The sequence below is a fragment of the Balaenoptera acutorostrata genome, chromosome 4, assembly GCF_949987535.1.
Source record: "Balaenoptera acutorostrata chromosome 4, mBalAcu1.1, whole genome shotgun sequence".
Taxonomy (NCBI): domain Eukaryota; kingdom Metazoa; phylum Chordata; class Mammalia; order Artiodactyla; family Balaenopteridae; genus Balaenoptera; species Balaenoptera acutorostrata.
The window spans coordinates 119,571,216-119,598,837 of NC_080067.1; the positions used below are offsets into that span (position 1 = coordinate 119,571,216).

Below are 27,622 nucleotides of genomic sequence, written 5' to 3' on the forward strand. Positions count from 1 at the left end.
AAGTGGCATTTATTTGTTTACTTAAACTCGAACAAATGAAATTGTGATAGGCAGGTTTTCATTTAGATAAGAAGAATCACTTCCTGATAATCATGGTTGTTAAAAGCTTAAATGATCATTCAAGATAGGGTCCTCTCAAAAACTTCTGATGTTTTAGGAGCTTCTGTGTTAGATGTTGTTTTAGATAAGTTTTAGGGTCCTTAATAGACTATGAAAAACCTTACAGTTATCAATTGTCATTGATGTGATATGCAAATGCATTAGCCTAACATTCTTAAACACACTGGATTTTAATTAAAAGATTCAACTGCTATGGTTCAATTGCTGGTAAAACCTATAGGCAAGGGAAAAGTGCTTTTTAAAATTTTAAATGAGCTGCTTCCCAGTGATTTTTTTTGGTTTCTAACATGTTAAATATTTTTGAAACTGTTTAAGAAATTTTAAATTACTGAAAATACATGACTAGAAACTATTTAGGAATCATTCCTCTGATCTCCTGACTTCAAATAAGGCTTGATTTTAACTGCATCAGTCTAATGGGATCAAATTTATTTTCAGATAACCCAAAAGATAATTTTATGACTTTTTGTTTTCTCAAAGCAAAGTTCTGTTGCTACAGTTGTCAGGTTCTCTCTCTTGTAGTTTCTGAACATTTCTTCCTGTCACCTAAAAGACATCATCTTTAAGGTTATGAGAAATGTAAGCAAGTCCCATCCTCTGTTTGTTTTCAAATCTGGATAGCATAGTTATGCTATGATAAACATTATGCCTGAGCAAATGAGAATATGCTTTTTTTAACTTTTCTTGCCTGTGTGATTGAAAAATTATGCTTAGAGGTTTTTTTTTTAATACTTTTTTTTCCCACACTATTTTAAATATTTATTTATTTATTTATTTTTGGCTGTGTTGGGTCTTAGTTTCTGTGTGAGGGCTTTCTCTAGTTGCGGCAAGCGGGGGCCACTCTTCATCGCGGTGCACGGGCCTCTCACTATCGCGGCCTCTCTTGTGGAGCACAGGCTCCAGATGCGCAGGCTCAGTAGTTGTGGCTCACGGGCCTAGTTGCTCCGCGGCATGTGGGATCCTCCCAGGCCAGGGCTCGAACCCGTGTCCCCTGCATTGGCAGGCAGATTCTCAACCACTGCGCCACCAGGGAAGCCCCCTATGCTTAGAGCTTTTACCTTAGAGTGAAAAGTAGACAATTTATTTCACTCACGTTAAAGGGAACGTGTGAGTTAAAATGTGCTTCTGAATTATCTTTAAATTTTGCATATGTGGTAACAATAGGCAAGAGAACTCCTCTCTCCATTTTAAAGCTACCATTTCGCAGCAGCAGTGCTTGGCATAGTTCATTTATTTAAAGTACCGGAATGTATATCAAGTCTAATTAGTTGTGACTTGCTGAAAGACACGGACATTATTTATTTGAGTAGAATGTATTGTGGATGTCTACTGGGCTATTACGGAAAAGCTCTGCATTTGACAGTAATTACCTTTGTTTCTAAATGAGCAAAACAATTACTTTCCAGTATTTTAAATATGTAATACTTGAGCTTTCTATGTTAAAATACCCAATGTTTCAGCATTGAAAACAGGTAATGTGATTATAAATTTATTAGTGTTATAAAGTTTTCTCTGTTTCCATAATGTGTTTACATTTTTCCTGTGTGCTTTCTCAATTAAAAATATGCAAGAATTCAAAAAAAAATATGCAAGAATTCAAATGTAATACCTTTTTTTAACCGTGCTACTCAACCTATTGTCCTGAACCAGCAGAACCTGGGTTATCCCTGGTCACACTTCTGACCTATACAATCATAACCTGTATTTTAACCAGATCTTAGGGTGATTCTTATGCTTATTCAAGTATGAGAAGCATGGGTTTAATAGAATATCATTGGCAGCATGAACCTTTTAAAATTAATCTGATGGTGGAGTTACAGGATTTAACACTTCTTTATCCTTAAGATGCTTGATTTTTATTCTATGTAGCATTAGCAGTTAAGATTTATAGTGTGTTTTTAAACCCATTACGTATATAGTTATCTAATCCTGGTACCAAAATGTAAAGTCATTGAAAAGTGTTTTATAATTTCATAGGTATCATTCATTGTAGCTCTGCCATTTAATCAAAGTAGAGATTTTAAGATTCATTTCTATTTTTCTTAAATGATTTATGATGATGCTGGAAATGCCAACAGATATTCGTTCATGGACAGTATGAGCCATGTATCCAAATATTAATGTGCCCTTCATTTTATTTTAAAAGAAAGATCATTGTTAAGTCAAATCTTATTACTTCTTCTGTTTCATTTTCTGTTTATTTTTATTTATTCCATGTTTTCTTTTTTTGCTTTGTTTTAGTTGGGTCTGGTAAGTTGACATTTTATTGGCCATCTTCTAATCATCGTGTCACTGTGACTGGAACTTCTCTTCCCCTTTCCATCCATACCCTTCCATCTCCTTCAACCAATCAGCCTCCATGTTTCACTTGTCATTGGCCACAAAGACAGACTGCACAGAATAAAGTCTGCAGGAAGTATGGGTAACTGTGACAAAGAGTAAAGGTAATGGGGTTGCTAACTTTATGTCTTATTAAATGATGTGTGATCTGCATCCTTTTATTTTTTCTCTTTTTAAATGAGTGATAAGTGATAGGACTTTATCTTGATTAAGTACTATTTCAATTTATATCTCACAAGATAAACAAATGAAGAAAAATAGGTGCCCAGAGGACAGTTTGGGTTTGGGGGTGTCCAAAATATGTTTATGAATCCACGTCTGTCTTTTTGTAACTGTTATTCAATAATAGTCATTAAAAGTCCTGCTGGTGAATAACCTTGCACTTAGGGCTGTTTGCACTCATTTTCATTTCTGTGTGTCAGAATCATTTCATTTTATGTAAGAAATTACCACATGATGTGTCTAAAATTTATCAAAGTTTGCTTTGATGAACAATTTGTCCTCATATAAATAAAGGTTTCTAAGTACTTTCATGATCAGTACTTTGGGGAAGGTCCATTCACACACTTTAAGGATGCTGGAGCACCATTTTTGGAGAATTTTGTATGGTGTTCCAGGGAATAATTTTGACCCTAAAAGAATCTCTCTACGTTTTAAGTTAAAAAGCTATACACATATTATAAAGATGTCATTTCATACTAATACAGATAAGAGGATGGATTGTTCAATAATGGTGATGCAATAATGAGCTATTAGAAAAAAATAGCTTTCTATATATGCAAAAATATAGATGGGTTAAAATTTAATAAAAGCAAAATACAGGATGAAAATAGAGTGAATATTTATATAATATAATTTCATATGTATTATGTAATCTATATTATATAATTTTATTGATAGAACAACAAAAATGCCTAATTAGATTAGAAAGACTTTTAATAAATGGAAAAATATATCTACAGCATTTTTGAGAAGTGGATAAAATTTTAGCTTATCCTTAATTCTTAGAAATCAAAAAGTTAAGCACAATTTAAAAGGCAGTGTTTGGATTAGGCTGATGTTATTTGAACCACTACCTAAAGTAGAGGGACCCCCAGAAATGGCTTCAGAAGCCACTTCGTGGAACCCCCTCTCCTGTCCCCAAGCTGTTATCTATTTAGGAATTCGATCTTTGAGGAAGAATTTGTTTGGAGGGGAAGTTTCATGGCTTAAGAAGACAAAAAAAGTTTGTACACCATTGAGATAGAAGGTTTTTAATCTTTTCTAGCATTCCACCCCTTATAACCCATAACCCATACCCTGCCCTTTTATTTAGAAGGGGAATACTGTATAGCACAGGGAACTATATTCAATACCTGGGATAAACCATAATGGAAAAGAATATGAAAAAGAATGTATATCTACGTATAACTGAACAACTTTACTGTATAGTAGAAATTAACACAAAATTATAAATCAACTATACTTCAGTAAAATAAATTTTAAAAAAAAGTTAAGCGCAAGAACACAATATCCACAACAAATAGGATATCAATGACAAGGTAATGTGAATATAAATGTTTAACCTCACTAATATAAAAGTGCCAATTAAGAGGAGATTCTATTCTAAGTTTGGCAAGGATGTTAATGTTCTGTGTTCGTGAGGTTTGGGAGGAAAGTGTCCTGTCAGAGAGAGTTTCAGTTGAAATAAACTTGAATAAAATTTAGAGGGATGTAAATCTCACCATTGTGTTTAACGGGGGAATTAGCAACAATCTAAATTTAAAGACAATAGATTAGTTAAATAATTAAGGTAATTTGTATTTAGACCATTAAACAGTCATTCAAGTGATACTGTAGGAGAATATTTTAAAACAATATGGTACAATTCGCATGGCTGAATTATAGGTAGCTTTTCTTTTTTTCTTTGCTTATCTAATTTTCTATATTTTCAACACTGAACATCATATTAGTAACGTGATTATGTGTGTTTAATTATGGCAAGTTTAAATATTGTAGCCCTTGAAAAATAGTCCAACATTTTATCATGAACATCAGATGCATATGGTGATTGGCCTTCTCAATCTAAATAGATACGTGATGATGATAGAAGATTGAAAAAGGCATATTTAATCCATTTAAAATTTTTCTTAGAGATATGTCTATATCTAATATTTAACATACATGTAGGAAAGGATTTTTTGTAAGACATGCCTCGTGGCTGATGTCATTGTTGATGTTGGCTGGAGGATATGCCTATAAGATATAGTAAATTCATTTCCAGGCAAATATCCTGTGTGGAAGGATCGCTGCAGGATAAATGTAGTTTGCATAAGGGTTTGTATCCCTTGTTCCCACATAAGTCTTTGAGGTTTGAGGAGAGCTGGCGTTTTATAAAAGAAACATGGATTCTGGCACATGTTATTAGACATAGTTCTGAGATTTAGAAAAGAGACCACCCGAAGTTTTCACTTGTCTAAGTGATTTGAACATTTAGATTTTCCTACTCAAATTCCCTGCATATATTGGAAATTCATATTTTCCCATTCATTTAATTAATCATTTGGTTTTCTTTCATTGAAACAAACCAAACTCTCTTCTGGATTTGGTTTATTATCCAGTCAGTCCTTTCAGTTTCTTGGTCTGATTTCTATGTTGGTTATTCCAACCCTTAACTAAGGAATCAAACGCTCCTGTATGGATGTGTGTGGAGGAAAATCCTCAGGCAATGACGCACACGCCTGTTACTACACCTGGATAATGATAGTGTTTGCCAAATTCATGAGTAAACCAGTCAATTACAATCAGAGTTTAAAAAAATTATAAGCTAGAACGTCAGCATTACCAAATTGAACCTAAACTTATTCTCCTAGCTTTGTATTTTCTTCCCTATAAGTTACGGGACATTTGAAGGCATTTGACCTGATTTTTCAGGTCTCCTATAATTTTCTAGTCAAATGGTATAATTTCTACTAAACCTCAATTAAAAATAAAAAGGGAATATAGAAGAAAGCACACTAATCTAGAAGTTAGCAGATCTAATTGCTTTCTTCAGTTTTGTGACCATGCAAGTTGTTTTACATATCCCCTTTTTTAAAAGGGTTTTATATTCCACTTTACACCCATGTATATATGTGTATACATACAAATGTGTAAAGTTGATAAATTTATACATTATATATTATAAATATTTGTGTATATGTCTCAGATACAATTGACCAGAAAATATTTAGCAAGAGAAAAGAGTACCCTTTCAAATACTCATATTCATTAACAAGGAAGTCATATTCTCATGAGCAGAGAAGTAGCACTTGTGGACATAATCTGAACATATTTTTTGATTCATATTCACTTTAAGCAGTTACCCTAAGTGACTGACGTAAGTAACTAAAAGTACTTTTAAGGAAAAGGTTAGAAATAATGGAACAGTCTTAAAAAGTGGATTATCCTGTATAAACTGTTAAATGTCTGGCTTGAAACGTTCACTTCAATTTGAACTGAGACAAGAAAGGAGAATAATTAGGCGCTGCAGACAGCTGATAACAAATGAATTCAAAAAGTGTAAACAGTAGGTAGAAAGACTTATGTTCAGTGCACATTTTTTCCAATCATAAAGCACAGCCCCAAAACAAGCTTTTAAAAAAAATTTTTTTCAGCGAGCGACCCCATCAGCACACCTAATGTTTTCAGCTGCCATTGTTCTCAATGTAACTGACACAATTTTCTGACACTCTATTTACTGCTGGATGAATTGGCCATTTAAGTCTGTATAAATCCAACAGTTTGGACAAAGCTGGCAGTATTTATAGTGTCAGGATGAGCAGATGTTTCACATTTGCCCTCATTTCCATATATATTCTGTTTGAACATGCCCTTGCCTATGTAAATGAAAGAGGCATTCGACTCCACTATTGCTTTAAATTCATTTCTATTCAAGTAATTGGACTGAAGATTTTAAATGGTTGTAACTTCCATGGTAGCATTTCGGGAGCTTTTGAGTTAAATTAATTTTAGGGCTTCCCTACATCAGGAGGTCCTTGTGTCTATGATTAACATACATGTACCTTTTAGCAGCTCTAAATAAGAAAAGATATTTATTCATACAAATTTCAGGCATACGTTGAATGTAAAGGGTCAAATTGTAGTTCAAGAATTCTTTTTAATAAGGTAGTTAATCTTAGAAGGTCAAGTAATTAAAAAGAAAAAAAAAAACCTCTTCACAGAACTACACGATTCCACTCTATGAATGTGCACTTAATTTAGCTTCAATTAGGTTAAGGATGAGAATTGGTACATTACGGATATCTATAGAGTACATAACAACTGGTATAAAATAACAGCAGCACTTGGGATATCAGCAAATTGTCTCAAATAAGACAATGACTCCATGCTTTTGATTCAGGGTAATTTGTTTCATCTCCTTCAGAACCTCCACATTTTGTTGTGAAACCCCGTGACCAGGTTGCTGCCTTGGGACGAACTGTAACTTTCCAGTGTGAAGCAACTGGAAATCCTCAACCAGCTATCTTCTGGAGGAGAGAGGGGAGTCAGGTATGACCTTGTTCTAATATTTCAATCCGTAAAGATGAGTGCCAGATATATAAGAAAAAGCAACAGATTATTTAGTCACATAGCTGTCGCTTTAAGAGAACTGAGAAATCTCTGAGTGACCAAATTGTTTCAGCAGTAAAAGAGAAGACAAAATTTCCTACCTTGTTTTAATTCTCAAATTTTCCCTGCCTAGTTTTGGTACACAGGGTCGTATGTAGAATAGTAATTGTTTTATCGTATAAAATTTACCTTTATTTCCAATTCAGCCACATTTTTTTAAAAACTACTTTTTTTCTCACCTTAATTAGTTATAACTTTTATTATTCAGATATTTGTAATTATATGTTAAAAGAGATTTACACACATTTAAAACAAAGATGATAATTAGTCAGTGCAATTTTTCTGAAAGCACCAGGAATCTGAAGTGTCTTCTTTGCTTCTTTATGTTTTATCTATCATATATCTATCAATTAAAGATTCATCAAACTATATGAAAGTCTCTTTAACATAGATATCATATTGTATATAGTTCAGTATATTCTAATTCTTTGAAAACTGTAATATGTGGTCACCATTTGCTATGAAGTCCTACCCTCTATGCATTTTTAGAAACCAGAATTTTCTATATATATTGAAGCTAGAATATAGAGATCTGTGGTCTTAAAAATTAAGTTCACTATTAGGCTTCAGCTTATTAAAAAGGGAATTTTGGAACACTTTCACTTTAAAAATAATAAGAAACTTTAAAATAGTTTTTTTTTTTAGATTTTTTTTAACATCTTTATTGGAGTATAATTGCTTTACAATGGTGTGTTAGTTTCTGCTGTATGACAAAGTGAATCAGCTATATGTATACCCATATCCCCATATCCCCTCCCTCTTGCATCTCCCTCCCACCCTCCCAATCCCACCCCTCTAGGTGCTCACAAAGCACTGAGCTGATCTCCCTGTGCTATGCAGCTGCTTCCCACTAGCTATCTTATTTTACATTTGGTAGTGTATATATGTCCATGCCACTCTCTCACTTCGTCCCAGTTTACCCTTCCCCCTCCCTGTGTCCTCAAGTCCATTCTCCACGTCTGCGTCTTTACTCCTGTCCTGCCCCTAGGTTCTTCAGAACCATTTTTTTCTTTTTTAGATTCCATATATATGTTTTAGCATATGGTATTTGTTTTTCTCTTTCTGACTTACTTCACTCTGTATGACAGACTCTAGGTCCATCCACCTCACTACAAATAACTCAATTTCGTTTCTTTTTATGGCTGAGTAATATTCCATTGTATATATGTGCCACATCTTCTTTATCCATTCATCTGTCGATGGACACTTAGGTTGCTTCCATGTCCTGGCTATTGTAAATAGTGCTGCAATGACCATTGTGGTACATGACTCTTTTTTTAAATTTATTTATTTATTTATTTGTGGATGTGTTGGGTCTTAGTTTCTGTGCAAGGGCTTTCTCGAGTTGTGGAGAGCGGGGGCCACTCTTCATCGCGGTGCGCGGGCCTCTCACTGTCACGCCTCTCCCGTTGCGGGGCACAGGCTCCAGACGCGCAGGCTCAGTAGTTGTGGCTCACGGGCCTAGCCGCTCCGCGGCATGTGGGATCTTCCCAGACCAGGGCTCGAACCCGTGTCCCCTGCATTGGCAGGCAGATTCTCAACCACTGCGCCACCAGGGAAGCCCCCATGACTCTTTTTGAATTATGGTTTTCTCAGGGTATACGCCCAGTAGTGGGATTGCTGGGTCGTATGGTAGTTCTATTTTTAGTTTTTTAAAGAACCTCCATACTGTTCTCCATAGTGGCTGTATCAGTTTGCATTCCCACCAGCAGTGCAAGAGGGTTCCCTTTTCTCCACACCCTCTCCAGCATTTATTTTTTGTAGATTTTTTGATGATGGCCAAAACACAAATTTTTTCTTATCTCTTAGTGACTTCAGTTCTTCAGTAAATGGACACATTTCCCTTTACTTGTTTCTGATACTTTTAAAAAATTATTCTCATTCATTTTTAATACAGTTATTCCTAACCTCTTTTATTTTTTGCTTAAATCAACCTTGGGTGTGTTGCTTTATGATCTTGCTTCTACTATGTTCATAAAATAACACACAGGTAGTTTACTGACTGCACTCACTAATCATTTGTATGCAATGCCATCAAGTTCACTTTAATTTTCACTTTGGTAGGCAAATATCAACTTGACTATGGTACAGAGGCTGTCATTTAAGTTCTACTACCTCAGTTAGTTCTAATACATTTCATTTGGCCTCAAAGGACTAAATTTGCTGACAGCAAATTAAAGACAAGAAAAAACCAAAATATTTTAGTAGAACAGGAAGAATTGAAAAGTGTATTATATAAGAATATCTGTGTAGCAATAATAGTAAATCCACTAGCAGTTCTTCTTAGTAGAGTAATATTTAAATGATTCATTTAGTTATTTAAATAAATTATTCATTGTCATCTAAAATCTATATCAAACTTTGAAATAATTTTGATTTGGTTTGGTTTGATTCAATGATATAACTCACTGTTACCTAAAATTTTGTCATTGGACACATTTCCATGCACTAGTAGTTAAGCCTTTGTAAATGACATATGTTAAAAGGCACGTAAACTTTTAAAAAGTAGCAAATTTATTTGATTAGAAGAAATGTTGATATTCTTTATTTCATGAAAAACAATGACATGATACGTTTTTTGCATGAAATATACACTCTCTCCAATGAGCATGATATTTTGATTCATAGAGAGAAATTTGTACCACAGAATAACATCACATTTTGTCTTGAGTTCGTTTTTAAGATAACTTTCTGCAAAAATAAAATTCCATTATGAATTCTTAAATTCAGTATTTGATTAAAAATTTGTAATAGATGTGCTCACCATTTAACCAGAAAAACAAGAAACTGTTAACAATTTGATAGATTAGTGAACTTTTATAATGGACAGGTAATAGACATACTTATAATGGTGCCTAAATGATATTCTTAAACTTAATTTGTCAGAATGTGTTTAAATTTTAATGTTGTTTTTAATACATTAAAAGATTTAGAGTTTAGAATCCTAATAGGCACATCTGTGTGAAACAAAGCTTTTGACTTTGTTTTGGTTAAATATGTAAAACTTTTAATTCTAATGATATCTAATATCCTTTTATATCTAGTATTGTTTGAAATTGAAATTATAAAGGTATATATCCATATTTAGAATTCATTTAAATTTTCAAATAACCCTATTTAAGGCTAGATCATTAAACCTTGTGCATTTATATGTTTATGTGTGTGCACATCTATATCTGGGTATGTGTTAGAGGATATTTAGCTTATTTGCATACACAAGTATGTGTGTTTGTGTGTGTGTAAATGTTTATACGTCTATTTGTAAATATATGTATATATATGCCAACATGTTGGAAACTAGCAACTAACTTATTGTTATTCTTTCCTCCCAAATTCTGGGTTCTAGAATCTGCTTTTCTCATATCAGCCACCACAGTCATCCAGCCGTTTTTCAGTCTCCCAGACTGGTGACCTCACTATTACTAATGTCCAGCGATCTGATGTTGGTTATTATATCTGCCAGACTTTAAATGTTGCCGGAAGTATCATCACAAAAGCATATTTGGAAGTTACCGATGGTAAAGTAGAGCATTTTATTTCAAAATGTCCAAGTTTGGCTTAGGGTCTAAAGAGAGTGCCAGTAAATGCATTTATTTTCAACTTGTATCCTTTCTTACAGCAATTTTGGTGTAATGTGAAAAGGATGAAGATACAATGATTAAATGTAAAATCATTCTTATTTTAACTTGGCTATACTATAAACTTCTAACATCAAATTACATTCATAAAAGCCTATCAATTATACAAGGAAAGTTTACACTGAGTAGTTGTACATAGGACTGTGTCCATGTTTTGGAAAATGCGAAGTTATTTTAAAATCTCTTAGTGTAAAATATCATCCTTTTCCTTTCCTCCATATTAAGGAGATAAGATGAATTGTTGACAAATCCAACTCACAATTCATGATGAGTAAGTTTTTCTTAATAATGTGGTTTTGTTCTATTTATCAACTCTTCTAAGCATGATTAATTAATGCCAAATATATTATAAAAACACAGTAATGGAGAAAATCTCCAAACTGTAAGATGGAGAGTAGTAAGAAGAAAAGAAACTATAAGTAAGCATGTAAATATATAAAAAATATATACATATGTGTATATAACAGGTTTCCCTGCTCTCCGAAAGTAGAGCATTCCTATGAAACCTTTTGTAAGCCAAAGAAATGGCATCAAGTGAAGAAGCAATTTCCTCTTTTCATAAAAATGAAAATCCACTTCAGATTTATTTTGATTAGTGAGCACATGTACTAATGTTGGTCTTTCATAAAAGCAAAGTGGCTTAAAATGAGCTTTCAAAAAATGCACAGTACCTGTATACACATATGTATATATACATATATACATAAAATAAACATATATACATTCCTTTTTGTTGCTGTATAGTATTCCATTGTATAAATAGCTCACAATTTATGGACCCTTTATTGATGGGTTGTTTTCAGTTTAGGGCTTTTATTAATAAAGCTAAAGATTTCTGTATAAGTCTATGGGTGGGCATGTGCACTCAGTTATCTTGTTTGCCTTTTGGTGGATGCATATATGCATTTCTCTCTCTCTTTTTTTTTTTCATTTTCTCATGTATTCCAGATACAAGTCTTTGTCCGATATATGTGTTATAAATATTTCTTCCCAGTCATTCTTTTAATGATGATTTTAAGACTTAAGTAACTAATTTTAATGAGGACCAATGTATTATTTTTTCTTTTATACGTGGTGCTTTTAGTTCCCTAATCTACCTTGAGACTGTGAGGATATTCTCCTGTGTTTCTTCTGGAATCTTTATTGTCTGTACTTTTGAGATTTAAGTTGTTAATCTATCTTTAATTAATTTTTGTGTATAGTGTAAAATAAGGGTCAAAATTCCTTTTCTTCCCTTATACGGATACTAATTGTTTCAGCATCACTTATTGAAAAGACAGTCCTTTCCCCACTGAATTGCAGTGGCATCTTAATCATAATTCAAATGAGCATGCATGTAGTGGCCTACTTCTATTCTCTGTATTATATTCCATTAAACTATTTATGCAAGTATGTATGGTCTTAATTATTATAGCTTTATAGTTGAGTCTTACACACTGGTAGTGTAAGTCTCCAACTTTGTCTTTCTTGTTTTGGGTTGGCTATTAGAGGTCCTCTACATTTTTTTATAAATTTTAAAATCAACTTTTCAATTTCCATACACATAATACACACACACACACACACACACACACACACACACACACACACATTTTAACATCCTAAACACACCAAAAAAATCAGAATTTTAATTTTGATTCCACTTAAATTATTGAACAATTTAAGGAGAATTAACATCTTAACAATCTGAGTCTTCCAATTTAGGGAATTTATCTGTCTATTCAAGTTAAATATATAACCAGTATCCACCAAGGTCTGACACATGGTAGACTCTCAATGGATATTTTTTGAATAAGTGAATGAAACAAAGAAGGAAGGAATGAACAGCTAGCTGTTGGTTAAGTCCGAATTCAAAATTAAGATTGTCTCACTCAAAAGTCCACACTCTTTAGCACTATCTATGATACATATTATATATCTACTGCCACAATACGTTAGAATGACCTAAAATGTTTTTACAGTTTCTTACATACATTAGAGCTATTAAATGATGATTGTGAAGACCATGTAATGAATTTGATAATGATTAATATAATCAATATATAGAAAAAGTAGAACATAGATTTGCACATATGTTTATGATTGCAACTTTATAAAGCAACTTGTATGTAAGGATATACATTTAAAAAGGCCAAAGAAAACTATAATAAAATATTTTCAAATATCCCTTATTATTCTCATAATTGAAAGCAAAACTTTCTAGGTGCCTTTTGACATGGCCTTATCTTGAATGGTTATATTTGTGAGCATAGATCAGGCATGTCAACTTCTGCTAAACTAAAATGAAAACAAAAATCCTAAATTTGTGGATTTGGGATTCATCCCTAGTAGCCAATTCACTTCTAAAAGTTTCATCTTACAGTCTCTGAGGAGATTTAAGGTGGTTTTGTGTTTGCTGTGGTGGTACTGTATTTTTAGTTTTGTTTTCTTTATTTTGGAGTCCATCATATTGTACAAACAACTTACAACTATGGACTCATTCTTCATAGGTAAACTGTACTTATTGTGAGTGCTGATAATATCAGTATTTACGTATTACCAAATCAAGTCAAGAAGAGAGGTAATAGGCAGAGTATTTCCTGGAAACTATTTGACTTTAGTTTCTCGACTTTCTTTCTTTACTGTTTGCAAACAGAACAAAGGCAAAGGCAGAATAAAACATGAGACACAGAATATGGTAGAGTAGCAGTTGTCTTTGAAATGTTGTTTTTCTGTAGCTGAGGCCTACCCCAAATCCCGTTTGACTCAGGAACATAGAAATTCATATAACCTATTTAATTGAAAATGTTTCTTCTCTTAATTACTAGAAAGTAAGAAGAAGTAGTGATGATTAAATGATGTATAAAATCTAAAATCACTTGCATTAATCTCTCAAAACTTATTGATATACAGTGGAAAGAGCATTAACTTTCTAATTATGAGCTATTTGCCAATGACTAACTCTTTGATTTGGACGAGTCACGTGAACTTTTCAATGTTTCAGCTCCCTAATTGCTGAAATGAGGTGACAGTTTACAGCCTAACTCATAGGTGTTTGAGATATGTTTACAAACTGATGGCAATTGTGATGTATGACTCTGATGTTTGCTGGTTTTTAGATGTGAATTTTACATACTTAAACCAGTCAGTGTGTGTATGTTATTCTGTATTCTTTTTCACTTAAAATTATTTTATGAATATTTTTATATGTATTAACATAGACTTTATGATTATTATTTTTGAGGTGACAAAAAATATTACTTCTGATGAAATACCCTCATTTTTTAGGGTCTTTAAATCTTTCATTGAACATGCGGAAAACTAGGTAAACTTTTATAAACCCTGCTCTAATAGGGTTATATCATCTGTTACACTCCTCATACCTGTACCACTACCACCACCATCACCACTATACTGATACTTATAATAAGAAATTATTTTTTTTATTGGAGTATAGTTGCTTTACAATGTTGTGTTAGTTTCTGCTGTACAATGAAGTGAATCAGCAATATGTATACCTATACCCCCTCCCTCCCACCCCTCCCATCCCACCCATCTAGGTCATCACAGAGTACCTAGCTGAGCTTCCTGTGCTACCCTGCAGGTTCCCACTAGCTATCTGTTTTACGCATGGTAGTGTAAACATGTCAAACCTAATCTCCCAATTCGTCCCACCCTCCTCTTCCCCCACTGTGTCCACATGTCCATTCTCTACATCTACGTCTCTATTCCTGCCCTGCAAATAGGTTCATCTGTACCATTTTTCTAGATCCCACATACATGCGTTGATATACGATATTTGTTTTTCTCTTTCTAGCTTACTTCACTCTGTATGACAGACTGTAGGTCCATCCACATATCTACAAATGACCCAATTTCGTTCCTTTTTATGGCTGAGTAATATTCTATTGTATATATGTACCACATCTTCTTTATCCATTCATCTGTCGTTGGACACCTAGGTTGTTTCCATGTCCTGGCTTTTGTAAAGTTATTCAATGCCTCCTTTGTGCCAGGCACTATGCTAAGAACTTTAAACAGTTCAATAATTTCAAATCTGACTTCTTATTTTACAGATGAGGAAACTGAGGCAGAGAATGGTGAAAAGATATCCCCAGATCCTTCAGATACTAACTAGCAGAACTGAGATTTAAAACAAAAGTTTGACACTACCAAATGTAAAATGGATAGCTGGTGGGAAGCAGCCGCATGGCACAGGGAGATCAGCTCGGTGCTTTGTGACCACCTAGAGGGGAGGGAGATGCAGGAGGGAGGAGATGTAGGGATATATGTATACGTATAGCTGATTCACTTTGTTATACAGCAGAAACTAACACCATTGTGAAGCAATTATACTCCAAGAAAGATGTTAAAAATAAAACAAAAAAACAAAAACAAGTTTGCACTGTCCAGTATAGTAGGCACTTGCCACATGAGGCTATTTAAATTTGAATTAAAATTACTTAAAATTAAATAAAGCTACACATTCAGTTCCTCAATCACACCAGCCACACTCAGGCTCAGTAGCCACTTGAAGCTCTCGGCTTCTTTTTTTTTTTTTTTTTAATATTATATTTTAATGTTTGTGTCCACATGTTAATTGCTAGTATATAGAAACAAAGTTTGTTTTTTTTTTTTTTTAAATATATGTTTTTTTTTTTTTAAAGGATTTTCTTTTTTATTTATTTATTTATTTATTTATTATTTTTGTCTGTATTGGGTCTTCGGTTCGTGCGAGGGCTTTCTCCAGTTGCGGCAAGCGGGGGCCACTCTTCATCGCGGTGCGGGGACCGCTCTTCATCGCGGTGCGCGGGCCTTTCTCTATCGCGGCCCCTCCCGTTGCGGGGCACAGGCTCCAGACGCGCAGGCTCAGCAATTGTGGCTCACGGGCCCAGCTGCTCCGTGGCATGTGGGATCTTCCCAGACCAGGGCTCGAACCCGTGTCCCCTGCATTAGCAGGCAGATTCTCAACCACTGCGCCACCAGGGAAGCCCCAGTTTTTTTTTTTTTTTTTTAATTTTATTTATTTATTTTTGGCTGTGTTGTATCTTCGTTTCTGTGCGAAGACTTTCTCTAGTTGCGGCGAGCGGGGGCCACTCTTCATCGCGGTGCGCGGGCCTCTCACTATCGCGGCCTCTCTTGTTGCGGAGCACAGGCTCCAGACGCGCAGGCTCAGTAATTGTGGCTCATGGGCCTAGTTGCTCAGCGGCATGTGGGATCTTCCCGGACCAGGGCTCGAACCCATGTCCCCTGCATTGGCAGGCAGATTCTCAACCACTGCACCACCAGGGAAGCCCTCAGCTTCTGTATTGGAGAGCACAAATATGGAACATTTTCTTTTTACAGCGCTACGTCCTTCTGATTACAAAGTCCCTGCACTTACTTTCTTTAAATCATATTTCTGTGTCTTACACATCCTATTTTATTACCTGATAATTCATTTTAATAATCCAAATGTGAGATATTAGACTCTTTATTTGAAGTTTTTCTCATGAATCCTAAACTTAGTGTTGACTGCTAAATGCACTATGCATTTTAATTTGTGTAACTTTGAACATTTCATCAGTATTTTATTCTAATCTGTGACAACACCACAATGTTTCATTGTCTTTACCTAAACACATAAAATTGCTTTAATGAACTTTTTAACCTCTGATTTACATATTACTATTTTGTAGAAAAGGATCAATTGTGTTATCACAATTCATATAATTGTCTAACTTTTTGCAATTAGCAAAGTAGATCAAATATTTATTATTCCATTTATATCTTCATAGCAATCCCCTGAGCTGGTTAGAACAAGTATTATTATCCTCATGTTACAGATAAAAAACTGAGACTTAGATAATTTAAGGAACTGGCCTAAAGACACGTGACAGATGGTGTAGCCTGATAATCACTCCTGCTCCTCTTTTCTTGCTTTATTTTTGTAAACTACCCAGTGTAAACCAGGAAGAAATCAATAACAGAGAAACAACATCATTAAACGGGGTTGGGATAGGATAAGGAAGTGAGGATGACACTAAATATGATGCAAATATCAAAGAACTGTAAAGATATAGAAAGTTGAATAAATCCCCAGATATTGGATTGTTTCTAAATATAACAAGACTATGAAATGTAAACCACTCTGTTACTGGACTTTATTGTAATCAGTTAGAAAGAAACACTCTGTTACTAATTCAATTAATATCTGGAAATAAATATTCATTCATTCTTATAATCAAGGGAACACAGGTGGTAGAGTCATAAAAACCCCAGTGCACTAAAACACTTATCATTACTTTTTCATACTTACCAGGAGGGGCCTCTAATTTGATTTTAGCCGAACTCAACAGATAATGTAGAAAAGATTAAACAATTCTAAGCAAAGGAATTATTGGCTTATATTTTTCATCCGTGGAGTATCTGAAACACTCCTGCCAAGTTTCAAACTCCAGCCTTCTAATACACCTCCACGGTATTAACAGATTTCACACTAGCAACCAAGGATGGAAGAGAATTGGAAGGGTGGAGTGAAAATGCACAGTTGCTGATTTCACTTTCTTGCTTTCTTGTTTTTCTTAGATTGAATGCCCAAAACTAATAATTATTGATTGCATGATAAATGAGGAACAAATTGAAGTGTGACTTCACCAGCTTGTGAAAAATCTCTGGTGCATAAAACTTTGAACATGACACATCCAGCTTTGCAAATGGTTGCATCCAAAATTTAGTCACTCTGGCAACCAGTTTTGTTTAATCAGGCAATTTCTTAGAGTTGTCTTTTGAATATTTGTGACTTAAAAAATTTTAAACTAATATTCAGAATTTTAAAGTTTAATAATGAAAACTGAACTTTATTTTTAATGTTTATTCATTTAAAAAACTATCTATGGAATTTCACCTAAATTGCCTATGTCAGGAGATCAGAACATCTCTCTAATGCAGGATTTATACTAGTTCCACTACAGTTGTTTTGGATTTTTCCCTAAAATTATGACTTTATTATCTCAGATAAAGTTTTTAGGTTTTAGATTTTTTCATATAATAAGAGTAATTTTATTTATATGTTGTAAAAATGCCTTCCAATTTTTCCTTCCATGGGACATTAAAACTGTTAAGGTGATAGATTTAGCGAAAGTGTCTTCCCATTCCTATAATTCTGATATGGAAGTGTGTTATATCCTGGGTTAGGATATCCACTTCAATTATATTTTTGGATTAGCTTACCAAGAATATTTTTAGACAGTTTTCCAGTTTCTCTGAATTCAGTATGTACTCTTTTAATAGAAAAAATTCCAAGATAAAAAGAGCTCAGTCATATTGATTGGTCAGTTATCAAAGTCCAAAGCACATTTTTGAATCCAGAATTGTCAAGCATGCTGGTATGATACCATCATTCTTTCTGTTGGACTCAGAAAGATTATCAAGTTGGTTTGGGTTCATTTATGAAAATCTGTCTTACACATTTCCTTGGGGTAAATGGGTTTTTTGTTGTGTTTTGTGTTTTACATATTTTAAAGTTTAAAAAGCACAGTATTCCTCTTTTCTCCACTATACATTTCCTTCACCATCCACAATCCTTATTTAGTCTCTGAACTCTTAAGTTAAGTAGGTCCCTTGACAATGCAGCAAGCCTAGTCAGTGGTTGGTCATTTGAAAGGAGTACATTGTGTCTCATTTTAATATTCTGAATCAGTGCATCATAGAAATGCATTCTGAATAATGCATGTCTCCTACTTTAATTACTTGTTTAATTAGTTTGTTTCAAAGCCTAGAGCAACTGCTGTTGTTTGGATGATTAGAAAATTGCTTCCAGTTGCAGAAATCTATTTCCTGTTGTTTCTTCTGGCAGTGATCGCAGACCGACCTCCTCCAGTCATTCGACAAGGTCCTGTGAATCAGACTGTAGCAGTGGATGGTACTTTAGTGCTCAGCTGTGTGGCCACAGGCAGTCCAGTGCCCACAATTCTGTGGAGAAAGGATGGAGTCCTTGTTTCAACCCAAGATTCTCGAATCAAACAGCTGGAGACCGGAGTACTACAGATCCGATATGCTAAGGTAACTTGAAATGACACCCTGGGTTTCCCATTTTGTTCCACTTCGTTTCTGCCTCCAGCAACTAGTGTTGAAGTCTCAAATTTTAGAATCAATGAAATGTTAATAACAGTATTAATATATTTTTAATTTGATGCATTATTCTTTCAGACATTTCACCATGTATATTAAAGATGATTTGACTCATAATTTAGCCCATGGCAAGTAGTTTAAGGTTTTATATGGAGGAGAAAAGGATGAGGATTTGTGGGAGATAAAAATACCTTCCAAGTGGTGATGTGATACATTCATTCCATAAAGCATTTTTCAAAGATATTTTCCAGTACCATATTATGTGCCATGTACTTGAAGAGTTCTTTTATTGTGAATATTTGGTTCAGAATTTTGCAATTACAGAATACTCTGCATGCAAACAAAAACAATAAAGCAATGTACACATTGAATGTACATTTCAAATCAGAATGTTAAATGATGAAAGCCCACAGGTTTGTGGGAACAATTTAGGGATTTACCTTCCCAGGGCATCACATCCCATACCTGTTCTTTCAGGACCGTGTTCTTTTGTTTTGATTTTTCTTTTCATTTTAGATCAAGATCAGACAAGCTCATGAGGCATATGAAAGAATAGCCTTGACAGCAATAAACATACATTTCGATTGCTTTATTGCCTATTGTGGGCGGCTTCTTTGGAGTTTTGGATCAACATAGCAGTTCATTTTATGTGCCACGAAAGTTAATATGTTGTACTTTTTTGTGACAATGATGGTGACTTTGTTATTACAACTGCCTGAGCAAGATGACAGCATTTTTGCTTTATCCAACATTATTTGGTGATAGAATTATTACCTTAGGCAGAGGTATATGGGATCATTATGGTACTGATAATTTTAACGTTGATCATGTGACCTGTGTTTGTTTTCTGTCAGTCAGTCTTTCAAAGGAAGAGAGAACATCATTCCAGCTGGAGTTTGACTTTATACTTACTAAACTGCTTTAAGTTACAGGTTAAAAAAATAGAATGAGAAAAAAGAGGGAATGCTTTAAGAAGAAATCATTTTGTGTCTATCCATTTTCTATAAATATGTGTTTATCTCTGATATCCATATGGGTGTAACTCAGATAATATATGAAATAGCAAGAATAGTCATTGGCTACATTTTATTAGCCCTATTACATGACTTATTAAATATAAAGCTATAAATTAGTGATAAAGATTAACCCTTTGAAATTAAAGTTATATATATACCTCATTGTTTACTGCCTGACACAGAAAATGGTGATGTTAATGCACTTAAATATTATATTTTTATTATACAGTTAGAATAACATTTTTGTCTTCTGTCTTTGTGCAATATTTTACTTCACATTCAATAAAAACAAATTAAGAGGAAGTTTCTGGTTAGTGCTTTTTAATGCAAGTTATCCATATTCATGGACCATATACAAAACTATAATTGCTTTTTCAGCCCAGTGAGCTCTTGATTATTCCAAATATTTATTTTGCATCTGTCTTCTCAGCTGGGTGACACTGGTCGGTACACCTGCATTGCATCAACCCCCAGTGGTGAAGCAACATGGAGTGCTTACATTGAAGTCCAAGGTAAATTCAATAGTATTGTACCTTAAAATAAAGCTTCAAATGCAGTTGTTTACTCACTGGTAAAAAGATGAAGAGCATGTCTTGATGCTTGAGTAGGTGGATGGGTATGATATCTACATTTATGTGCTTATCTGCATAAACATCTTTCATCTTTTTCTTCTTTGTTAGAATTTGGAGTTCCAGTTCAGCCTCCAAGACCCACCGACCCAAATTTAATCCCTAGTGCCCCCTCAAAACCTGAAGTTACAGATGTCAGCCGAAATACAGTAACATTGTCATGGCAACCAAATTTGAATTCAGGTGCAACTCCAACATCTTATATTATAGAAGCCTTCAGGTAGAGTGAAGACGATGTTTCCTAGTTGTTCTCTTTTTGGATTTACCATTAAATATACATGTTCTAACTTGTGTATCTATCCTTAGCCATGCATCTGGCAGCAGCTGGCAGACCGTAGCAGAGAATGTGAAAACAGAAACATTTGCCATTAAAGGACTCAAACCTAATGCGATTTACCTTTTCCTTGTGAGGGCAGCAAATGCATATGGAATTAGTGATCCAAGCCAGATATCAGACCCAGTGAAAACACAAGGTAAATATTGATTTACTCAGCCTTGAGACATCTACTTATCTTTAGATGTTATAATTTTACAAGTAAATCATTTGTACTACATGTTAGGATTGTATATTTAACATAGATCTATTATCCAAGTTGCTCAATTAATTTTTAATACACAGTGTCTGCAAACTTTCTTATTTTCTGGACTAAGCTCTCCAAGACAAGATGAATAACAGAGAAATGTTTTTCATTTTATAAATCATAAATCCAATGAGCAAAAATATTATGTGAATATTTTTGTATTATTTTCAGTTTTTTGATTTTTAAATATGACTATATGTGGGTGTAAAATTTTAATCACATAATTGTATTTAAAATTGAGAAAATTTTATGTACGTTGAGATTAATACTCATGACCTCCTGGATGAGTTTTGAACATTGCAACCATAATCAAGTAATACTCTCTGGAAATCACACAAATGTAAGAGATAGTTGTAATATGAACTTGGTCTTAACCCCTCTGCCCAGTCAACCTCTTACAAAGCATGGAAAAAAATAATTAGGTCTGTATGTTGTTTCGCCTATCTTTCATTGCCAATTATGTGAACCATGATCTATTAAACTTTTAAATGGAAATCATGTATATTTTCGTCAAAGCTGGGTTAAAGAAACAGATAAAAGGAAAAATGAACATGTTGAAGCTGCTTCTAAAAACATTTGAAATTGGAAATTTTTTCACTTGGACCACATTCTGGATACACTGCTTTTTATTGTCTTTCATGAATAGGAATTATTTTTAGCTTTCAACAGATTATTATCTCCTATCCACCCTCTTGCTCCTCCTGTTATTTTAATGTTTTAATAGTAGTAAAATTTATATTGAAAAAGAAAGATGAATTTGAATCAACCTTTACCTTTTTTTTAACGTATTGTCATCACAATTAAAATATACTTTATTAATATAAGATTAATAAAGAAAGGTAATTCAAGATGGTAGGAATTAGAAATATAAAATTCTTTTCTCAACATACAGAGGAATCATAATGTCTCTATCTTAATTTGTATATTTCCAAAGGAAAAATTGAAACTTAGTTACAGTGACAGAAACAAATTGCACACAAAAGTACTGAAAGATTTAAATTACGTTTCCTGGTTTGGGAAAGTGTCTGCCAGCCATGTTGCATGTTTTGTCTTCTCCAGTGAGTATATAAGCAATCTTTTGGGAAGGACTTTTTGTTTCAGAATTCACTGAGAAAGCGAACTGAGTTGTAGAACATGCCCATGTCTGTTTCTTGCTGTGTGAAATCAACACACCCAAATGCATATATTTGCTATTATGAGTCACTTCACCAGTAGCTTTAATATTCTTGGAGCCTGCCTTAAGGCAGTTTGAGGTTTTCAATATTAGATACGCATTTGTAAAGAATGTGGAAACTATGACAGCTGTAAAGTGAACTTAAACTTTTGTCCCCAGTACAGTGATCTCTACCCAGTAGACCTTAGAAAAAGTTTTTCATTAACTGTAGTTCTGTCATATACTCATATAAATGATTTTGTAAAATATATCCTCAACTCTTAAGCGAGGAGGTAGTCAACATTTTATCTGTGAGTTAATTTAAGTTTTTAAAAAATTTTAATCAACTTACCTTTATACATGATAGCTAGTAGAACAACTTAAAGGAAACAAACCCACGTCAACTGGAAAACTGGAAACATAGTGAAACAGGCATACAATTTTGAAATCAAAGAATTTTTCATCTCAGCTCTTCAACCTACTAGCAAGTTATTATGTTCCCTGAGCATCGGTTCCCTCATCTACATAATGGGGCTAAAAATCCCTACTCCACACGATTGGACAAGGATTAAATTAGCCAATTTATGAATATACAGGACTCATATTTCTTTTATATTATATGCCATAAGACTGTCATTGGACTTGTATTTCTTTCATTGTCTGGACTAAAAACAAAGGAAGTTCATAAAATTTGAGAAACACAGGTAGTGTGCTGAATGAGAAAACCAGAATGAAATGTATCTCGACAGTCTAGAATGATGGGCCAGCACTAACAAGATTAAAATTAATGGAGCAAATTTAAAAGTCTGGTACTTGAACTTAGGTTTAAAAAATTAGCTATCGAAGAATAGGCTGAGGATACTGAGCTTCAAAAGAGAGTACATGTGAGTGTGTGTCAGGTGTGTTAGGATGACTTCAGTGTTGGAAGTCACTTAGAACACCTATCTGAGCCAACGGAGTGAGTAGTTGTCGAAAAACAAATCTAGTCTGAGCAGAATTATATGCAGATCAAAATCTGAACTGGTCAGATCATGAAGGGAGTAATGTGTCCTATTTTGAGCACTACATTTTCAGGTAGACTTTTAAGAGGAAGACAGTGAGGATGGTTGGTGAGGCTGCACTAAAGGCTGAAAACCACATCATTGGAAAAGAAATCCAAAGACTTGGCACATTTAACCCCCAAAATAACAACGTTAGACTAGGCTTGACTTTTTTTTCCTTAATATTTTAAGAGTAAGATATGCTTATTCTAACTCCAGGCACCAAGACAAGCCAATGAGTGGTAGTTAACATTGAGGCAGATTTCATTGTCTAGTTCTTAGACTGCTTTTGAGACACACTGAAGCCGAGCTGAGTCAGGCCATAGCAGGAGGCTGGGGAAGAACCTGGGAAAATCCAGTTGAAGGGTACAGAATGTGTAAGCAGTTAGGAGAAGAGCCAGGGATAGAGGGAATTCAGGAAAGACTTGTTGGAAATTGATTCACAAGGGAGCAGGCATAATTTCTTTAATTACTTCTGAAGCATGGCTGCAAAAAAGTCTTCCCCAAGTGGAGATTTCTATGAATGAGCTGGGTCTTAAAGTTGCACAGATCCAGGGCATGGTTTCCTGTTCAGGAGTCAGGTAGACCCAGGTCGCAGTTGGAGTTGGAGCCCTGTCCCAGTGTAATCAAAATGTGCTTTCCCAAATACAAGATTCGATAATGCAAGGAAGATGACATGAGCACCTAGCAAGTGGGGGTGGGCTGGGGGGTGGACATTGCTGAGATGGGGGTAGTTGTTGCCACTGTTACTACTATTCTTTATCCATGTTCTGTCCACACAACATTCTTGAGCCCTATCTTTTAAAGAATATGCACACAGACATAGAATGTACAGAATATGTGTATACTATAGCTAATAAGAGACCAGTTATTGTAAATAATGAAGGGCGGCCTGGATAATCCCCCCGCCTTCAGAGATTATGTATAGAGAGCTCCAATACTGGGGAAATAGTAGGAGTAGAATCATATCTGAGACTTCCTCCAAGTTTAATTCTGAATGTTGGGAAGACCTTTTACATTATAATACATTTCTTTCAGGAGGAGAAGGAAAGCAAGAACAATAAAGGGACCAATTAATAAATGTCTCAATATTACATTATTAGATATTACTTTCCATTTTTCTTTCCGATGAGGAATTTTCTAAAATAATATTCTATTGCCAAAATGGTTACACTAGGGATTTTTCCTAGTTTTCATGAAGGGATTAACTGGCATGTTACCTCAACCAGAGAAATTAGAGGTTGCCATGCAAATTATAGTAGTTACCTTTTAAAATGATTACTAAGACACTTCCTAAAAGGTAGACGATTCCCTGAGGATGGAAGTTTACATGTGAGAGAACATGTTTAGAAGCTAATATAATATGTATGATATGTGTGTGTTTTCCATACAGTAGTTCACTTTAACTCAACTAATGTTTATTAACACATTCTATATGTATGGCACTGTGCTAGGTATTCTAGGTTCATAAAAATTGACCTAATCCCTACCTTCAAGAAAAGGACTTTATATGCCTTAAAAAATGCAGTTCTCACAAAAATCCTCTCCTCAGAAGTAGCTTCCATTGATATTGCCATTTGACAGATGAAATAACTGAAAAATGGTGAGGATAAGAAATCTTCCCAATATTACATGGCTGTCGAGTTGCTAAGTTGGGGAGTTGCCAAATCTGTCTTATTCCAAGAACTCCACTCTTACCCTAGAGATAGATGGTAGCTAAAGTTGTAGGAGCAATGGAGACCAGTAGAGAAGTAAATCTGCCTGAGATGGAAAAGTTACAATCAAGTGCTTTCTGTCTCTAGTCTGTGATAATAGGTAGCCTGAAGGCCAATATGAGCCAAAGCTATTCCAAAGGTATGATAAACTATGAGAAGCCAAAACTATCTCAGGTTTTCTCATTTTGCTTATTTATAAGTTTATAAATCAAGGTTATTACATCTAAGGGTTTTGAATAGCACTCTTGTTCTGTCATGTCTTTCATTTGCCTGCCTTCCATGGACTTCATCAAACATACTTACCAACCTCATTTTAAAAAAATTTTACTGGAGTATAGCTGACTCACACTGTTGTGTTAGTTTCAGTTGTACAGCAAAGTGAATCAGTTATATACACATATGCATATATCCACTCTTTTTTAGATTCTTTTCCCGTATAGCTGACCTCATTTTTTTTTTTTTTTTTTTTTTGGCCACGCCATGAGGCATGTGGGAATCTTAGTTCCCAGCCAGGGATCGAACCCTTACCCCCTGCAGTGGAAGCTCAGAGTCTTTCTTTTTTTTTTTTTTCCAATCTGTTCTCTCTTTCTATGAGTTTGTTTGTTTGCTTGTTTGTTTTTGAAGTATAATTGACCTACAACACTGTGTTAGTTCCTGTTACATAACATAGTCATTCGATATTTCTATACATTTCAAAGTGATCCCCACAATGTCTAGTTACCATATGTCAACATACAAAGACATTACATAGTTATTGACTACATACTGCACCCTGTGCATTTCATACCTGCGAGTCATTTATTTTGCAACTGGAAGTTTGCAAAGAGGTATAAACTTCCAGTTGACTTGCATTCTTAACCAAGAAACTTAGATCCCATGAATAAGGTGGTCTGGGGTAGTGAAAAGAGCATGCATGATTTGTGTCCAAAGGCCTGGCTTTTACTGTCTGCTCCTGGATGCTGTGGCCTTGGAGCAGGTGTTCAGTCTTTCTGCAGCCAAGTTCCTGTCCTTGGACACTGGCAGTGCGGAGTCTTAACCATTGGACCACCAGGGAAGCCCCACCACATTCTTAATATTCATGTTTTTGTTTTCTATCCAAACTCAGTTCTTTAAAAGTATTTAATCATTCATAAAACTAAAATTCTTGTTTCTGTTGCTTATGCGATGGAAAGTAATCCAGAATATATGTGCCAAGATACAGTACTTTGAGAAGGAGAATTCTGGATATTAAAAAAAAATCTTAATTTTCTTCTCTTATTCATCCTGTGTTCCCTTTTACTACTGTAAACAAAGCAAAGTGTCTGTATTTAGAAAATCTCTTTAGAAACAGGCAATTTTTATCAAGGACAGACGTTTTAGTAAGTTTAACAAAACACTTTCCTGTTGGGAAAAAAGCGCAACATACATGAACACTAGTAGCAGTTTAATTCTTACTATGTTCTTGGTCTCCTTTCCAAAAATGTTGGTGTTCTTGAGATTTAGAACTCTTTATTGAACCTTTCTGACAGTGATACAGTAACTAAACTAAACCAAACCATCAATTAAATAGATGTTAAGTACTCTTTACTCATCAGATTTGTTTTGTTCTGTTCTATTCTGTTTTATTCTATCTTATCCTATTCTATCCTATTCTGTTGGTGGTTCCTGTATCCTCCATCATAACAATTAACTTATCATAAATCTTATTTGGGAAGCTATCCAGGTTCATCTTAAAAGGTGAGGATGTCTTTTTGTGCTTGCTTTTCACTTATGTGTTTCCATTCTCTCCATTACTCATCTGCTGTGCTGCAAATCCTGGCTCTTTTCTTTCTGGCATAGTTAGGATCAGTACAGAAGGTTATATAACAAACTCAGAGGAGATTGCACTAGGTTTCTCATCCTTGGCAAGAAAGTGATCATTACATAGGAGGAGCCCTCAGATGCTACTGTTTGCCATTGTTATCTTTGCCTCCTATTTTATTCTGGATCACAGGTTGGAATTATCCTTCACAGTTGGAGTGATTCTTCTTTTCTGAGATTTTCTATGAATGAAAGGATTGTTTCCCCCATGCTTTCATTCAAGTAGTTGCATTGTCTAGGATCTGACACAGTCTCCTTGGATTGTTGCAGATGTTCCCCCAACAAGTCAGGGGGTGGACCACAAGCAAGTCCAGCGAGAACTGGGAGATGTTGTACTGCATCTCCACAACCCCACCGTCCTTTCTTCCTCTTCGGTCGAAGTGCACTGGACGGTGAGTCGTTGTTGCTGCCGTAATGTTTGATCTCAGTTTTAATAAGCAGATGACTTTGGAAGATCATTACATGAAAAAATATATGTATATATAGAGAGATGCAACAGATAGTTAAATTCTATATATCTGTTGCTTACCTCTCTACCAATGATAACTTTATAATCTAAGCGCTGTTTATTATGGTAGCGGTGAAATGTCTTTAAACAGAGAAAAATTTCATCTTGTGTGTATTTTATATTATGCTGCAGTTATGAAGTCTCAGACAAAACAAGTTATATATTCATAATAATATAATGATAGGATCATTAGCATATGAATTTTTTTAACTGAAAAGTATTTCTGAATAATATTAAGTAGTCTTTTAAAATTAGGAAGTGGAAAAATACATTTTATTTCCTCATCCCCTTGACCCTCTGAC

At 34.5% G+C, this 27,622-nt stretch overlaps 1 protein-coding gene across 1 annotated transcript in view; it reads left to right on the forward strand.

The window, feature by feature from the left end:
* ROBO1 (roundabout guidance receptor 1) overlaps positions 1-27,622 on the forward strand; it is a 389,736-nt gene that overhangs the window by 298,195 nt on the left and 63,919 nt on the right. Inside the window, exons 7-13 of the mRNA XM_007164102.3 lie at positions 6,866-6,990; positions 10,457-10,628; positions 18,565-18,770; positions 20,286-20,367; positions 20,536-20,704; positions 20,791-20,957; positions 27,083-27,204. Coding sequence (XP_007164164.2) covers positions 6,866-6,990; positions 10,457-10,628; positions 18,565-18,770; positions 20,286-20,367; positions 20,536-20,704; positions 20,791-20,957; positions 27,083-27,204 — 1,043 coding nt within the window. The remainder of the gene's footprint in view (positions 1-6,865; positions 6,991-10,456; positions 10,629-18,564; positions 18,771-20,285; positions 20,368-20,535; positions 20,705-20,790; positions 20,958-27,082; positions 27,205-27,622) is intronic.